This window comes from Cervus elaphus, chromosome 13, assembly GCF_910594005.1.
Source record: "Cervus elaphus chromosome 13, mCerEla1.1, whole genome shotgun sequence".
NCBI classification, from domain to species: domain Eukaryota; kingdom Metazoa; phylum Chordata; class Mammalia; order Artiodactyla; family Cervidae; genus Cervus; species Cervus elaphus.
The window spans coordinates 49,467,706-49,485,521 of NC_057827.1; the positions used below are offsets into that span (position 1 = coordinate 49,467,706).

Here is a 17,816-nt window from a genome sequence, read left to right on the forward strand (position 1 = left end):
GTATCTACCTTGTTCTATATTTTTCAAATCTCTTATAAATGTATTATCATACTTTCATAATTCAAAAAAATACAAATAAAAAATACAAATCAATTGGTATTTCACAAAGGTATCAAGGTAATTCAAAAGAAAAGGATAGTCTTTAATGATGATGCTGGCACTATTTACTGTGGTAAGAGCTGGGAAAACAGAGTATAAGGAAACACTTATATAAACAAAACAACTGGACATCAAGATGGAAATAAAAAGAAACTTGACCCTTTACCTCTCAACAAAAGTTAAATTTAAGTGAATCAAAGACTTAAGAGCTAAAATACAAAGCTTCTAGAAGAAAATCTTCTAGGAAAAACTATCTTCATGACCTTGGGTTAATAAAGATTACTTACAGCAGATAAGCTTGAATCAAAAAAGAAAAAAATCAATAGATTGGACTTCATCAAATCTGAAACTTTCACTCTTCAAAAAATATCATTAAAAAACAAATGTGCAAGTCACTGAGAGAAAATATTTATAAAACTCATGTCTGATTGAAGAGACTTCTGTCCAGAATACGTAAAGAACTCTCATAACACAGTAACAAGAAGACAAACAACCCAGTTTATTTTTTTCAAACGAGCAAAAGATTTGAAGAGGCACTTGGCCAAAGAAAATATTTATGATGTCAAATAAGCACATGAAAAGATGTTCAACACCACAAGTAGGTGGTGGTGGTGGTTTAGTTGCTAAGTCATGTTCATCTCTTGTGACCCCGTGGACTGTAGCCCACCAGGCTCCTCTGTCCATGGGATTCTCCAGGCAAAAATACTAGAGTGGGTTGCCATTTCCTTCTCTAGGGGATCTTCCTGACCCAGGGATCGAACCCCTAGTCTCCTGCATTGCAGGGAGATTCTTTTTTTTTTTTTTTAATATTTATTTGGCTGCACCGAGTCTTAGTTGCAGCGTGAGGACTCTTAGTCATGGCATGCGGGATCTAGTTTCCCAGCCAGGGAATGAACCTGGGCCCCCTGCATTGGGAGTATAGAGTCTTAGCCACTGGACCATCAGGGAAGTCCCTTCAGGGAGATTCTTTACCAACTGAGCTATGAGGGAAGCCCCCACAAGTCATTAAGTGAATGCAAATGAAAGCATCATGAGATACCTCTACAACTCACTAAGATGACTAAACTGTAAAAAGTCTGAGTAACCCAGTGTTGTTGAATATGTGGAGGATTTAGAATCCCCAGTCTACTTGTTACTGAGAATGCAAAGTGCTACACCCCATTTGGAAAATATCAATAGATTGGCAGTTTCTTTTACAGTTCAATGTATACTTTTACATGACTCAACAATTGCATTTCTAAGTATTTACTCAAAGAAAATGAAGACATATGTAAACTCAAAGACTTTTTAATGAAACAATAAGGCCCTACTGTGTAGCACAGGGAACTATATTCAATATTCTGTGATAAAGCATAATGGAAAAGAATATGAAAGATAACATAAATGTACAACTGAACCACTATGTAGTACAGCAGAAATTAACACAACATTGTAAATCAACTGTATTCCAATATATATATATTCTAAAGCATTTAAAGAAATAGAGCCTTAAAAAGGACTTGTTCATGAAAGTTCATAGCAGTTTTACTCATAACAGTAAAAAAATTGGTAGCAAATCATATGCCCATCAACTGGTAAATTGGTAAACAAATACTGTAGTGTAATAATACTCAGCAATTAAAAGAAACAAAAGACTACATAGGTAAGTCACAAAGTATTATGCTAAGTGAATGAAGTCTTACAAAAAGGCTACATACTTTAGATTACATTTATATATAATAAAATTACAGAAAAGCAAAACAATAATAGAGAATGCTGATCACTGGTTCCCAGAGTCTTAGGGTGAGGCAGGGAATTGACTACACAGAGGCAGTGGGAATACTTTTGGAGTGATGGAAATGTTCTCTATCTTAATTGTAGTGGTTGTTACATGACTGTTTACATTTGTCAAAACAGTGTCAAATTGATGAATGCTGTTGTATGCAAATTCTAACTCAATGATGATTGTAATGAGAGAGGGGAAGAAGAGAAATTGAAGACTGTGAGTTTAGACAAGTATTTTAAGAGGTTTGCTTAAAGGGATGATAGTTGTCAAAGGAAGGAGGGTCAAGAGAAAATACTTTCATTTTTAAGATGGGGGAGATAGTGGCATATTTGTACGCTCAAAGGAATGGTGCAGGAGAAAGAAAAAAAAAATTGATAATGTAGAAGCAAGAGAGCAAAAATCACTGGAGTGATATCCTAGAGAAAATCAAAGCGGGGGCCACTCATTTATGGTAAGAGCAGGGAAGACAAAGCAGAAGGAAACACTAGCTTTTAAGGCAGTGATGTCACAGGAGACATCTACGGACGATCTCTCTTCTGTTACTTCAGTTTTCACAGTGACGTAGGAACCTGAGTGTAAGAATGAGGAAGTGGGAAGTTGAGGAGAAACAAAATGGTATGAAATAGTCAAGGAGGATAATGGGGAAATGAAGGGTCTAGAGACATCTAACATGATGGCCTGGCAACATTAAGGGCTTATTTGAAGTTAACGGTCATAATTTAAAGTCAGATCAGTCAATGCGGTTGTACCTTTCCCCAGCCATACTTTGCAGCCTGGATGCCAGTGTACAGTAGAAGGAGAGCTGGATTTAACAAGAGTTATACAGTCATGCTTCGTGTGAGGAGGCTGAGGGCATGTTCAAAGGAATGATTATAATGACTGGTCATGGAATTTAAGCTGGGTAAGTAGGGAAGTGAGGGTACCAGGGGATAGTGAAGGGTGGGAGAACTAATGGGTTGAAATAAAAAGCCTTTAAGATGTACATACCACTTCGGTCAATGATGCATTTTTAGGAATTTATCCTTGAGAAACATTGAGGCAGATGCACAATGCCTGTAGGAACATTCATTTCCATCTTTTATATAACAGTAAAAATTATACTGTATATCATACAATTATATAAATATTAATTGAAAATTGGTTAAGTAAATTATGGTTCTATGTTTAAAACCAGTTTTGTGTGATTGTGTGTTTATCTGTCAGGTAATATGTGAGGCTCTACTATGGCTTTATCTGGAGGTTGGACTAAGAAACATATTCTGACATTTCAAATAACTTGTTTGTTCTTCCATTATTCTGATATCTATTTAAGTGAACTTCCTGGAATGATAAGTAACAACTGCAATTAATCCTTGCAGTGGTTTTTTATCGCCTATAATGAGTCATGGCAGAAGAGGCTCCGTAGGAATAACCTCACACCAAGCAGTTAAAACTGTATCTTGATGATGGTTGCTCACAGTATCTTCAGATGGGCTCTTACCTGCCTGCTCATCTGAGTGTTGACCATTCTCCTAAATGTCACCAAGAGCATGCGGCACAGGTGCTATTCAAATAATGGAAAGAGACAGATTTCCTATTTTTCTTATACTATCTGTAGTATAAAATGTACTTTACAGTGTGAAATAGCACACTGTGACATTTCTTCTTCTGAAAATTTAAAGGAATAATTAACACCGTAAGCATGCATAGTATGTGGTCATAAATTAAAAATTTAAGAACACAAATGTAGCAGATTGTATTATTATTCAAAATAACCACTTTCCCTCCTGCCCAGCTGGTATTAAGCTTGCTCAATTTGCTTTAACCAACTAAGTGCAAAAAATGATATAGATCATTTTCAATTGGAAGTTTTAACAGCCAAGGGCATGTTCTCTTTCTCTTCTGAAACATCCTATATAAGGGATTGTTCCTTCTGCTGAAGTCTCAGGATGAAAATGAAACGATGCAGGCTGTAGGGACATGTCATACAAATAAGAAATGACCCTTTGCAGCTAAGGCACTGAGATGTTGGGGTTGGTATTTTATAAAACTTAGTCCTAGCTGATTGTTATGATAAGCTAAACAAATTGAACATTATATTGGATGTATGTCTGCAATATGGAGTAGGGACTATGTTGATGCACAGCTGACTAGTAGATGTTATTCATTCATTCAATACTCTTATTAATCAAATATGGTAGGTGGTATTATCTCTAGATGATAGTCTAAGGCACTGAGGTGAAAAGTATTCTCATGTGATGAATGTGACAATTCAGTTCTCTCTTCCCAAATTAAGGCTCACTCAATTCTCAACTCAGGGAAAGCTTTAGAGACAAGGAAGGAGTTCTGCAACAGTAACCATGTGCAAAAAGAAAAAGAGCTAGGGCATTGTAGACTAGGGCATTTCTGAGCAAAATAATATTCTCAAAAAAGTTCTAAGGCATGAGGATGATGGCTGAGTGATGAAGCACAGTGGACTTAGGAGATGATAAAAGGTCTCCAAGCCTTAGTGTGTAAAGGAATGAGGGAAGTGAGGAGGTCCTGGTGAAGACCTCCTAGAAACAGGATGAAGGAAAGTCTTCAAAAAGAGTCATGAGGTTATGGGAAAGAAGGACCTTGTTACAGCAGCCATAAATAGCTATGCTCACAGGGGTAAGAGTCAATTTAAAGAGAATTAATTTGGATTTTTTGGTACATATTTTGGCTTTCATTTGCCTTATATGCAATGATGTGCTGTTATCACATCTGTGCAGAAGTGGGCCCCTGTGTCCCCACGGAGTCCTTAGTTGGTAAGAAGCTGGAGTTCTCACCATCCTGGGAATCTCCACACCGAGATACCTCCAGTTGGACAAGTTTCTCAGCCTCCCTCTGTTGTCTGAAAATTAGCTGACTGACACATCATATAATGGCAAAGATGGAAGAAAGTTAAACAAACTGCAAAAATGCCTTTTCAGAGGGACTGGAGGTAACTAAAAATTCTAAAATCAATTCTGAACTCCTCCACCTTCTAAGGCTTCACAGACACGGGCTTTGGGCAATGGAGTTTTCAGAAGTCCGTAATTTGCCAGAAGCTGGTGAACTGCAGCTCCCTTGGAAACCATATTGCCCTGTTTGAACTCATACCAAGTAACAGCCAGTTCCTCTGTCCATGTCCTTTTGAACCTCTTCACAGTCTGTTTTTACCTTGCTAAAGGCAGAAATGATTGTGGTTCCCACTGCATGACTCTAGGCAGAGGGAACAATTTGAGGCTGAAGAAAAAAGGAAACTAAAGGATAGAGGAGAATTGTTCTTTCCAAACCAATATGATCTCAATCATTTCTCTTTGTGATTGTAATTTACAGTGATACAAATGAAATGTACCCTTGCACTTTCAACAGCTCACCTGAATCTCCTATTCATCACACCACTATCATAGTAATGAAACCAAATGTCATATGAAAGTAACTATCCTTAAGACCATAGATTATTTATACATTTCAGTATTTTCCATATTATTTTACAAAGAAAATATTTTTAGAACGAGAATAACAAACTATCCATCCTCTCTATGGGTCTGACAAGTGAGACTATAAATTAGAGGTTTTCTTTCTCATTAAAAGAACTGAACACTCCCAAAATCTGCTTCCTACCTACTTATACGTGTATTATATGTATATTTAAGAATTTAAAAGAACTGTTGTGGAATCAGGTTGCTTAGCTGTTAGGCGTACCTGAAGAATTTCAGCATGTGTTCACTTTTCTCTCCGTTAGTGACAAGTTAGGTGAAGAAAGAGAAGATTCTTGTTTTCTGGATGACAACATTCTAGAAGCTTCATTTCATTCTGTTAGTTGCCTACACTCCCACACACCTCCATACTGATAAAATGATTAACCTTAAGATATTTTATCCAAAAATATGGAAAATAAGAAAATTCTACTCTATTTTTTAACTTAAGTAGGAAATGTTCCCCACAATGAATTAGGAACTCTGCTGAACACTTGGCTGGACAGATGATTGAGTCCATCCATGTGATTAGGCAGGAAAAACAGTTTCTCAGAAAAGTGGTTACTCTCTACTCATGAGGTTTCTTTTGCCTTCTCCTGGTTGTCTGCGTGTCTCTTGCTCTGAATTTCAATTTTGTTGTTTAAAAAATTAAGCTTTCTTGTTATTTCACTTTTTGCTGAAGCTTGTTTGTGTCAGACCCTGATATGTTATGACAACTCAGGGTTGCCTCCGGTTGAAAATTTGCCTCCCAGGAGGTAATTTAAACCTAAACCGGTAAGTTCTTTAAGAGGAAGCACAGCTTAAAACACTATCCTTCAGCAAAACTGGAGAAGGAAGTTATAAGAGACATCTCAGGTGAGAGAGTCAAGGGCCCTTTTAATGGGTTATTGGGTACTTTTGTCTCTGATTTAATTTGCAAACAGTCTCCACTCCTCTTCCTAGGGAATTCTGCCAAGTATCCTATCCAGCCCATAGGAAAGGAGAAGGGGTGGGTAGAAGGGGAGATGGTATTACAAGGAGAGAAAAGGGACAGTCCAATTCAGAGCCTTTAGCTGGGGGAATGCATTTGAAAAACCGTTGACTCATAAAGGACCACCCAGTCAGAACGCAGGAGGAGATTAAGCATGACCAAGGTTCCCTCAGATGGTCTTTCCATAACACCCTCCTCATAGCAACTATACTGAAACTAGGGCAGCTTTTGCAACTACAGGACCTCGATAAAGAGCTAGAGATTTTTATTGGTCCACAGGGCAGGGTATTAAAGAGAGTATGATCTTATGCTTCTAAAATCTGATGTTACTTTTCTGGATACACAACAAGAACTCTCCGCAGGGCATAGTTGAGAAAAAGGAGAACTCCCCGTGCTTAAAAATTTGGGAAGGACGTAAGACTGTTTTAACAGCCTAACTGATTCTTCCTGGTTTAAAAAAAAAAATACTGCTCTATGGATCAGCACTGACGGGAATACTGTTCACATTTCTGGTGAGCTTACAAACTGAGTGACATGAATGGTGGGAACACAGGAGAAAAGGGAACGTCACATACCTGTGGCTATTAGTCTGGGCAAGGGTATTGGAGGGGTGTTAACAGGTGCAGAATTGGACTTCTGAAAGTAATTAAGGTACCATTTAGCAAATCCACTCCCACATCATGGCTTGGAGAGATGATGAGTGACCTGGAGGGATACAATTTCTCATGCAAATTTTGAATATCAAGTAACGCAATCATATCTATAGAAATGATCATGCCCTGGAGTAGAGACGGTACTTTCTTAGCATTCCAAAAGCTTTCTCGACTGTTATTCATTTTACAGATAAACTGCCTAGACTGGTTAACTGAGATACCTAGAACAGATAAACATGGTTAACAAATAATTAATCATGCAGTGTCCATAGTTATCCTGCCTGGGCATTTCATCCCTAAGTCTAAATGTTTTAAAGGTAGTGAAGTGTGTGGGTTGAAGAGGCAACAATTGTGTGAATGCAAGAGAATAATAAACAACTAAACATCACTGTTAGAAAGGAAAGTATACATTAACCTGAGCTCAAATAACTTCCTACTAAGCCATCAGTAACATGTTATCTAAGATTCTAAAGTGTTAAATTGGTCAGATAACAGACATGTTAAGATGTGAGATCCTCTGAACAATGGGAGAGAAAACTGAAGTGAAAATTGCAATCTCCACCCAATAGGGACTTAAGTGAGATAAAGTGAAAATGTTTACCATGGCAGGAGAGTAAATGTGAAGAGGGTGACATTTAATAATAAAGATAACACTGGAGAGGTAGGAAGGAAAAAGATGACAGGGGAAAGGGCTAGGGAAGCCAAAGTCATAAAGTTCCCCAGGGATCTGGGCCTGGGGGTTGGGGAAGCTTAGAGGAGCTTATCAAAGTCAGCAGCAACCAAACGCTGAGTGGACAATTGGTGTCAAGGCAGCGGCAGCAGATGTTTTTCTGGAAGAAGAATGGTGGGACGATAGTCACAGGAAAATATTGTGACCTGCAGACAAGAGCTGTGTTTCATTGACAGCTGGGCAAGAACGCACACAAACAGACACAGGGCAAACACAGAGGCTGTGTCCAAAAGCTCGAGCTTTGGTAGATGGAGGGAGGGGTGTGTGTGGTGGGGGAAGAGATCGAGAGACACAGAGATGCTAAAAACATGTCTCTTACAGAAGTGTCTATAAGGTAACCAAGACTGTTGACTGGGAGGAATAAAGCATAAACAAAGAATGGGAAATAACTGCCACCATGTAAAGGTTTGAGATCTAACGTTAGACTGCCTGGGTTCAGATCTTCTCTGTCACTTACTAGCTGTGTGATCTGGACAAGTTACTGATAACCTCTCTGGCCTTCAGTTTCCTTACCACCTGTAAGGTAGGAAGAGCAGTAGCATCTTACGGGGTTGTTACGAACATTACATGAGTTAATCCGACTTAAAAACTTAGAATATTGCCTCATACACAGGAACATCAATAAATGTTAGCTACTTTGATAGGCCATGGTCAATTTCTCTAAGTGGCCTTAAGCCATGTATGGTACTTTTGGCATGCTCTTCCATCCTTCCAGATCATCCATAAGACAATTTTATGGTGGCTGGGTAGTATATATGTTGTCATCACATAAAGATTTCAACTGTCCACTTTAAGGGCAGTTTACAGGGTGGCTTAAGTAAGGGCTAAGCTAAGGACAATGGCAATATTCTGTGAGGTTTATGACTGCTTACTCCTACACACTGAGCCTCAGTTTCTTATCTGCAAAATCGGTGTATTATATATGCAGTGGTTTCTGTGAGATCAGCTGTGAAAGTGCCTGGAACAATGCCTAGAACAGAGCAAGTTTCAATCAAGTTTGCTTAGTGTGACTCTGCCTTGCAATATTGGTGATGGTGACAGGTATGAAACATTCTCATCTGGGGAGAGAGATCCCAACAGTTGTCACAGCTGCTGGGAGAGGCCTTGGGTTTAGTTTCTCTTGTCAGGGCCTAGGGGAATTGATCTTTTAGGTCAGAAAGGAAATTGACATTCATCAGTTGCAGCTGATTGCAGGTGTGAACAGAAGAAAAATGACAGCCTGAGTTTCTAAAATGGGTGGGTGGTGATGGGAATATATTAATAACTCTCCCCTATGGCTTTTCCTCTACAAAGGAAGGGACCTAAAGGAAAGGGAGCAAAAAGAAGTGGGTAACTGATGCTGGCAAGGATTGGGGGCAGGAGGGGAAGGGGACGACAGAGGATGAGATGGTTGGATGGTATCACCCACTCGATGGACAAGGGTTTGAGTAAACTCCGGGAACAAGGGTTTGAGTAAACTCCGGGAGTTGGTGATGGACAGGGAGGCCTGGCGTGCTGCGATTCATGGGGTCGCAAAGAGTCGGATACAACTGAGCAACTGAACTGAACTGTAGACGAGAGAGACCCTGATGCTAGAGCCGGAAAAAATGTCTGCTCTTCTCTTCCACAGGACATGGGCTGGCCTCCTATGGCTGTGACCACCTCTCTGGGTCCTCCACCTGGGTGAATTCCCCTCCAGGTGAATCTGGTTGAAGATGCTCTCCCAAAGATCTTCCTGGGAAGTGAGTCTTTCCAGTCAGATCCTTTAGTCCTATGGGCCTCATAGCTAATAGACTCTCTGCTTTGCATACCCCAAGTCCTACTTTTTCTGGAGCTCCAGGAAAGAAAAGGCAGGAAACTAAACAGGTGGTGATTTTGCACTTTCACGAACGTTCAGGTCTTCGTCACCAACAAGAACAGAAAACTAGCTACGAGTCTTTACTTCCATTACTGGAGAAACAACCTTTCAGAAGAGCATGGAAGAGCCAGGCTCCCAACCAGCTGACTGCAGGGACAAGTTCTGAGCGGGGCCTTCTTCAGAAATCCTTCCCTCCTCTTCCTTCCCATCCGCTCTGCCAGGGCTGACTGGGAAGCCCCGAGGGCAGTTTCCAATATATGTCTTACAACATCCAGCTCCCACCCCAGCAATCATTTATTAGAAAGAGGTTTTATGATACAAATTTGATAATCTCCCATACACACTGACACTGTTCTAATTGAAGTTGTAAGCCCATGAAATTCAAGCCCTTTGTCTTCCCGAAGGCCACAAGGTTTAAAAAGATACTATTGTCCTCCCTAACACCCAGTACATTGTCACCAGGGACTGATTAAACAGAGTCCTGAATCAAAACAGTGCGGATTTTGTCTAGGTCCTTTTCAGGCCTGACAATGCTCTTTTCAGTTCCCAAGACAAAAGGAGGTTTAAGGATAGAGATTCTTCTAAGATAACTGCATCCATATGGAAGGCAAGGTGGCCAGCAGCTGAGACCCAAACACCCCTCTCCCTTCCCCCTCTGCCCTCCTGTCTCTCCCCACCCCCAAAATCCCAGGTGACAACAGGACCTCAGCTATCCACCCTCCCGCTACCTCCTCCTCCTTTTCCTCCTGGGACAAGAAAGCTAAAACCCAAAAAAGGGCCAATGCCTACTTCTCACAGGCCTCATCGAGCCCTTGCTCCCGCCCCTGGATCTGATGCCCCCAAATTGCTCTTTAAACTCGAATCTCCCTTCACTGGGCGCCAGAGAGAAAGGTCCTCACATTTTCTCCGAGAGAGCGAACACTGCACCGCATGGGAGGCCCTGCGACTACGGATACCGAGGGATGCCCAACGAAGCACAGCTACAAACCCGGCGGGGTAGAACCCTAGATCCCGGCCCGAGCGGTACACTGGGGCCGTGGGTGACACGGGCTGAACCAACGGGTCCCACCCGTGTGTCATTCCCCACCACACCACCCGCTCCCGGTCCCACCCTGGCCAGGTGTCACGCCAAGAGGCGGAAAATCACAGCTGCCCAGTGAGGCGCTCGCAAGGCATAACGGGGTTCCCCGCGTGGCCCTCGGGTCTCCGAAACGAACCGCCAGCAGCGCGCTCAGCCCGGGTCCCGCTGGCATTCCCCGAGCCCTCACGGAGAAGCTCATTATGCCCTCTCTTTATGCCCTTCGTGGCCGACTCGGTTGACTTTCGGAGTTAGAAGCTCCAGCGGCTCAGGGGCCTCCGTCTCACTTTGGGAGCAGAGCCACCACCCCACACTTAAAGGACCCCCACACTTAAAGGGTGCCTCTGCTCTCTCCTCTTCTCTCTGTTCCCCTTGTTTCTTCCTAAAGGCGTGTGTGGGGACTGTGTCCTGCCCTTCTACCCAGCTCGGGGTGGGCCTTAACTTCGCGGGTAAGGAGTGGCCCGGAGCCCCAAACTCCGGATCGGGAAAGCACTGCTCCCACCTCCGTTTCCTGGCAGACACGCAAGAAGGGGACCCAACCCTACACATTTTATTCTCGCACCACAAAGAGGAAAAATATTCTATTTCTCAAAATAAGTTGCTTCCCATACAAATAGCTATTTTTAAATGTACAAATAAGGTTCAAGCAATAAAATCTAGCTCTGGGTTTGGCGGTCCAGGGAAGAGGAGACGGGGTGTCTTGGCGAAAGCTTCCCTCGGAGTGCCGGCCGGTGGGGGCGCCGGAGAGGACCCCGCGCCGAAGGAGGTGGGGCGGCGGGACTCGCTCCAGGTCTCCGGCTCTAGCCCGGCTGGGGCTGCAGAGCTCACTCCAGGTCCGGCGTAGCCCCCAGGGCCCGCGCCCCTCGGCTGCCTCACCAGTTCCAGGAGACCAGGGCGGGGGGCGCTAAGTGCTGGTAGGCGGGGAAGAGGCCGAAAGCCGAGCCAGGCCCGAAGGCGGCGTAGCCTGGCACAGGGCAGGCGGCGGCTGGCGGCGCCGTGCTCTTGTCCCGGGCGGCGGCCGTGCCCCCCTGGGCGCTGCCGCCGCACGGCTGCCCGTCGCGCACCAGCACGGGCACCACCACGCGGCGCAGCAGGCCGGGCGCGGCGCGCACCTCGGCAGCCGCGGCCAAGTCGGGCGCCTCGGCCACTCCCGGCGCGCGCGCGCGCTTCAGCTTGTAGCGGTGGTTCTGGAACCAGATTTTGACCTGTGTGGGCGTGAGGCGCAGCAGGCGCGCCAGCTGCTCGCGCTCGGGCGCCGACAGGTAGCGCTGCTGCCGGAAGCGCCGCTCCAACTCCAGCGTCTGCGCCTTGGAGAACAGCACCCGCCGCTTCTTCCTCTTCTCGGAGTCCGAGCCCGGAGACGCAGGCCGAGCGGACGGCCGCTGCGACGAGTCCCTCGGGCTGGCCTCTGGGCTGCTCTCGTCCGAGGCTAGGGACGCAAAGGAGACACGGCCCTGTGAGACGCCGGCCGCCGCTGGAGCGCGGGCGCCGACCCACGAGCGGGAGGGCGCCCCCACTCGCCCGCGGCTTTCGGGATGAGGCCGTTTCCTTCCCTGGACCCATATCTGGACACCCACCTCTCTGAATTCGACGACCTTTTAGACCACAGCCTGGGACTGCACCTCCAAAGAAACCCACCCCGGGAGTCTATTAAAACCAACCCGTCCTGGTCGCTGCGCTGGCAGACGAGTTCACTGCAAGCTGCCTCACCAAGACGGGCCACTTTGAGGTCGACTGCACTACGGTTTGCCGACGTTTGCAAAACCCTGAATCCAGGCTCGCCAGTACTGCTCATCCCAAACCGAGGCCAGAAGAACGTGGCCACTTTTTCAGGCATTTAAGGACGGCGTCTTAAATATTTAAATATTCTGACCCCTAGAAACGGAAACCCAAATCCCGGGCGTTAGTGCCAGGCGCAGGGATCTGCTCTCAAGATATGCCAACTGGCTTAGGGGTTTCAGGAGGACAGAGTCTGTGGGTCCAACACTGAGGAAATCCAGACCTTGGGCTGGGGTTTCCGCTTCCCCTCCCCGCACTAAGCCCGCTCACTCCCCCCGCCTCCACCCCCGCCGCTGTCCTCTGCTCACTCACAGGGATAGTGGCCGCGCTCGGATTCCAGCCAGGTGGCGCAGGGGCCGGGCGCAGGGGCGCGTAGCTCCGGCTCCCTCCTCCGCAGGTGCTGCGCATCCTGCTCTGGTAAATCCAGGAGCCTGCGCACGGTGAAGCTGAGGTGTCCAGAGGTGGCCATGGCCGAGCAGAGGAAGGAGGCGGGGGCAGGGCAGATCTGGAACCGAGGGGCGGCCCGCGACGCCGCTCCTATGGGTGGGCGTGAGAGGCGCACGCCATGCGCTGGCTACCGAGATATTAGCGCGTTTACCGTGGAATCCCAGTTTATATAAACAGCTCTTCCCACCCGGGACGCTTTGAAAGCCGAGGTCCGGGTCTCCCGGGTGTTAAGTACCTGAATGAGTGCTGCACCAAAGCCCCAGCGAGCCCGGAAGGTGCCACCTCCGCCCCCCGCCCCGCCCCGTCCCCCGCCCCTCGGGCGCCCCGTTACCTCCCAGAGGCGGCAGGAAGCTGCCCTCCGCATTAGTGATTCTGTCTGATTAGTCCCAAGTGGGGACAGATAATGGGGATTGTTGCCAAAGAATAACATCTTGGGTGGCGAGCAGTGGCCACCGCCCTCCGGTCCCGGCTTCCTCCTCCTCCTCCAGGGCTGACTTCGAGCCTGGCCCCGCGGGAGCGCCGGGAAGGGTGGGGGCGACTTGGGTGGGTTTATGAGCACCCAGGAATTTATTCCTTGTTAGCTTTATTCCTCGAGCTTGTTTGCTGGAGTGTTCGTTTCCCGCAATTATCCGGAAAGTGATTTACAAGGCGGCGTAGAACACTGGCGCGCTCTCTTTCTCTTTTTGGCTGGGCTCCTGTAAGGATTCAGAGGCGAGAAGTTGCAGGCGGGCGCAGAGGAGAGGCCTGGCCTCGCCAGCGTCTGTGCAGAGGGTTTCGAAGACCTCTAGGAATCTCCCACACCCCAAGCGCCCGCAAATTCAGCGGTGCTCGGGAAGGGCTGGGAGCATCCGGGGAGCCCCAGGCCAGCAAAATGGAGGCGGAATCAGGCCAAACTATTTTCCTACGAGGTATTAGGCTCGTTTTCCCACTCTGCCCGGTGGCTGGCCCAGGCCCACTCTAGGCCTCAAGGGCGGTGGCGTTTCCAAGGGCGCTCTAGGAGGGCGTTGCTGCCTCCTTGGCGTCTGGGCACCTCCTGGCCTCCGTAGCCTCAACGTCAGGCCGGGGACTGGAGGTGCGTCCTCTGCCCCAAAGCAGGCCTTGGGTGGCTCCGGCTCTCCGCTCCACCAAAGCTGCTGGGCCTGGTCTAGTGAGGGACCGATTGCGGGAGTTAGGAGTGCGCCCGCCGGGCTGAAAAGATGGCCTGCTCGGGGTTTCCCGACATCTTCTCGTTCCCTACCCGAGGAAATGGTCGTGTAGAAGGTGCAAGGAGCCGGACACATTTTCTTGGCTCATGGTTCCACGGTAGCTGCGCTTCAGCCAAGGGCCGAGCGAGCGCGCTCTCAGAAGCCTCTCCTTCCGCAGCCAGTGGATAGGGTAGTGGGTTGTTAAATTTCCGTGCGAGCCGGCGGCACTCAGGTGGCCGCACCTGAAATCCTGCAGTCACCTGATCTGAACTCGGACCCGGCTCCCGTGCAGTTGCGGCCGCCCCACCCGGCCTGGCGCACCCTCCCCAGCAGCTTCCCTGTCAAGCGTGCCCGAGGCGCCGGGACTGTGCGGCGCCCTGGGTGGTCGGGCGGAGGCAACCCCAATACAGGCCAACTGCTAGGCCGCGGACAAAGGGGAAATGGAGCTCGACGCCCCGGACCTGTTGGAAGCATTTGTTCCAGTCAAGATTTTGCATTTGTTCAGTCCGAAATAATGCGTGATTGACGCCTGCTCACAATGCGCTTTAGCGCGCCGGGATAAATCGGAGCTTGTCCTGTGTTGTCATGGTTTTCAATGGGGTTCAATGGGATTGGGAGCACGATCCACTCTGCTGGCCGTCTCTCCGAAGTCTCGGCAATAGATTTATTAGTTATGTCTTTTTAAAGAAGATTAAATTGAAATGGCTTGGCTGTCCCGGCCGAGCTAGGGCGGAGGAGGGAGCCGGGGTGGAGAGCGGCAGAAGCCGGAAACCCTGCGCGCACAGTGCCCAGCACCTAAGCTCCGCACCCTAGAGGTTGGGCAGGTCAGAGACTGACCCAGGGCCGCGTGGCCTTCTCTCTGGCTGGCGCCCGATGCGTAGCAACCTCTGTCAGCCCCTCTCCTGGGAGAGGTGGAAGGAAGGTACCGAAAAAGACTGTCCTAGGCCAGTATTAGGACAGACTCCCAAATTTGAGTCTGAACTTGGAGGCTTGTGTCAAGTAGAAGCAGCTCTGACCTGGAAGCCAATTGGCATTCCTAGCGAGCTTTAATCACCTCACCACTCTGAGGCTTTTTTTTTCATCCAAAACAGAAGAGAATAGATTTAGTAATTTCTAAGGACTCTACCAGTTTTATAATTACATATCTGTTGAATTTTTCTAAAACCGTCTTCATCGCATTAACCAGCAGACTTTGGTCTTCTTACCCTTCTAGACCTCTCATACCTAGGATCCTGGCCCCACATTTTCCAGGATGTTCTAGAAGAGGATGTGACATCTTTTGAGTTTCCCAAGGAGCCTCCACAAGAGTGGGGAGGGGTAGGTAGATAACAGTTTTGCCAAGAGAACCAAGTCAAGAGAAGCAAAAGAAGCGTCTTTCCTGGAGTGACTGACCTCTCTTAGCCTTTTAATCTATTTAACATCCTAAGCCCACACTGACGTGTAGAAATAAGCAAATGGCACTCTTCAGTTCTTAAGAGCTCTTCAGCATCAAATATTTGCTTTTACTCTTAGTATTTGGCTCCCAAAGAGGAGATACATCCCCCATCTAGCAATTGTGCTCTAGGAAGGACCTAGCTCTGGGATTAGCTCCAAATATTACTTCTAGCCTCACCTCCCTTGATCTGGGAACGGTGTTCCTGGGCCCCAGTCTGTGTTTTGAATTCCCCAAGTACAATACCCCAGGAGGTACAATTGTGTACCTCCTGGTTCTGGAAAGCACTGTAACTTCCCTACCTCATCGTGGATTCTGCATTAGTCCAGTCCTCCTTTCAGCTGTTCTCTGGGACTTTACCTAAATTATCTCCAAGAGCCAGAGCCCAAGGACTCCAGGAGATAGTTCCACTTAAACTGTGTCTTCTGAAGAAATGCAGAGAAAAAGAGGGAAAGCCAAAATTACTAGACGCAGGTGCTTTTTTAAATTGCCTCTTCGCATCAGATGAGCTCAAAGACATGGGAGGAGAAAATCATTTTTTGATATTGGGTCATTAGAAAAAAGGTTGTGATATTGTTTTATACATATTAGAAATATCCTAGAAATCACTGGTGAACAAATGACTGGCTATTCTTTTCCAGTTTTAAAACATTCTTCGGTGCTCTGGACACTTGAACTTATTTTGAAACTCAACATAGCTTGTGAAAATTATTATTTAATTAGATAAGTATTTGTTTCCCTGTAATTGGATGTAGTACATCTCAATCCCAGTAAGAGTTTTTAATCTTAAAGCATCTGTGCTATAGTGAGTATACTTAAGCAGTCTGCACTAATCACCCTTTCAAAAGTATTAGCCAAGATGGTCATCACTGTTGCGTGCTTGAGAATTTAAGACTAGAAAATTCTGAAATAAAACTAAAGTATCTTGATTTTTTTTTAAAATGATTGCATCTATATCTTGCATTCTGCTTTTAAATCCTTCCATTTTGGTTAAGTGTTTCACAAAATCCTGCAAATCTATACAGTCTTGAAAAGAGGCAACATTGCAAATTCCCCTTGATAGATGGAGGGCCCTCAACTGCCAGGACATTTTTCTTTGCCTCATAGCAACTGCTCTCCCCTTTTTATCAGTATTCTGGTTAAAATAGCAAAAGGAAAATAAAAACGGGCTTTTGACATTTCCAAGAAGAAGTGAATGATTTTCATCAGCCTTAGGATGGAAAGAAAAGGCAGCATTTAAAATCAGACCTCTTTGCCTTTCCTTCTAAAAACTACTTGCCATGAATAAGTAAACATTTCCCTTTTAATGGCTAATAATCAATTGCTTGGCGGTGGTCCAGGCCTGGCTGCAGTTCTTTCTTAGTTGTGCTGATGATATATACACATGGGACAAGGAACAGCAATTACTTTCAGATTGGGAATTTAGTACATCTTTGAAATGGGTTTTAGATTTTATTGTTTAATGTCAAATGACAAGATTTGAAAGATCCCACCTTAAATTCCTTAAAATATTGACTTTACATGGACTTTTTTGTTGTTGTGCTTGATCACAGAAGAAAAGTTTTTCTCTCCAAATATGTTTATCTAGTTGTTTAGTTATATACATGCAAAAAATGTAGGGGGTAAAATGGTTCAATGAATTAAAAAGTAAATGTATTTTATTATAGTCTCCATTTCCTAAAGAACCAGCAAATAACTTTTTATTTTTAAACTAGTTTATTAAATATGTCTGGTCTTTCTCATGCCTTTCCATGGTATAAGAGTAGCTGTGATAGCATGGAGTGTAAATTGTCAGAATAAAAATAATACTACATTTTGCGGAGGGTGCTAAATCTTATTTGTCCAGAGCTAAACTCAATTTTATCTAATCTTTTCTTTTTAAAAAGGTAACAACTTATAATCCTTTGTTTGACTGATATAGATGTAACTTATATCATACCAAACTCTTATTGTGTTTAAAGATCTAGGTCCTAAGTCACACTTAATGTCACACCGACATCGACAGAGTAGACTGACCCCAGGAACACATTTTATATTAAACATGTTTTATAATACTTGCCCTGGTACATCACAGACAGGCCTGCCTACAGGGCATGCATATGACCACCAGCACTTCAATTCAAGTCAGTTGTTATTATTTTTCCATAAGTTACCCAAGCAATTATGAGGTCTTTTTAAATATACCTTTACTTTGTCTGATACTAGGGATTTTTAAAGGGCTGCATTATTAAGATGAGATACTATTTGTCTTATTTGACAGCAATTCAAACTCTAAACCAGTTATTATTCTGGGAGAGTCTTTGTTAATACTTGCTGAAAACAAGGACCACAGTCTCTCAGAATCAAATATTCCATTTTCTTATCAGTGATGAGGATAG

At 45.4% G+C, this 17,816-nt stretch overlaps 1 protein-coding gene across 4 annotated transcripts in view; it reads right to left on the minus strand.

Moving 5' to 3' along the window:
• Positions 1 to 10,814: 10,814 nt before the first annotated feature.
• Positions 10,815 to 17,816, minus strand: part of NKX2-8 (NK2 homeobox 8) — a 75,020-nt gene continuing 68,018 nt past the window's right edge. The window contains exons 1-3 of one of the 4 annotated variants that reach the window (XM_043922004.1): positions 14,060 to 14,656; positions 12,688 to 13,517; positions 11,339 to 12,025 (exon numbers count right to left, since the gene is read on the minus strand). In XM_043922004.1, coding sequence (XP_043777939.1) covers positions 11,469 to 12,025; positions 12,688 to 12,844 — 714 coding nt within the window. In that variant the 5' untranslated portion in view covers positions 12,845 to 13,517; positions 14,060 to 14,656 and the 3' untranslated portion in view covers positions 11,339 to 11,468. Of the gene's footprint in view, positions 12,026 to 12,173; positions 12,469 to 12,687; positions 13,678 to 14,059; positions 14,657 to 17,816 lie in introns of those variants that run through there. The other 3 variants (XM_043922003.1, XM_043922006.1, XM_043922005.1) reach the window with 3 other exon arrangements.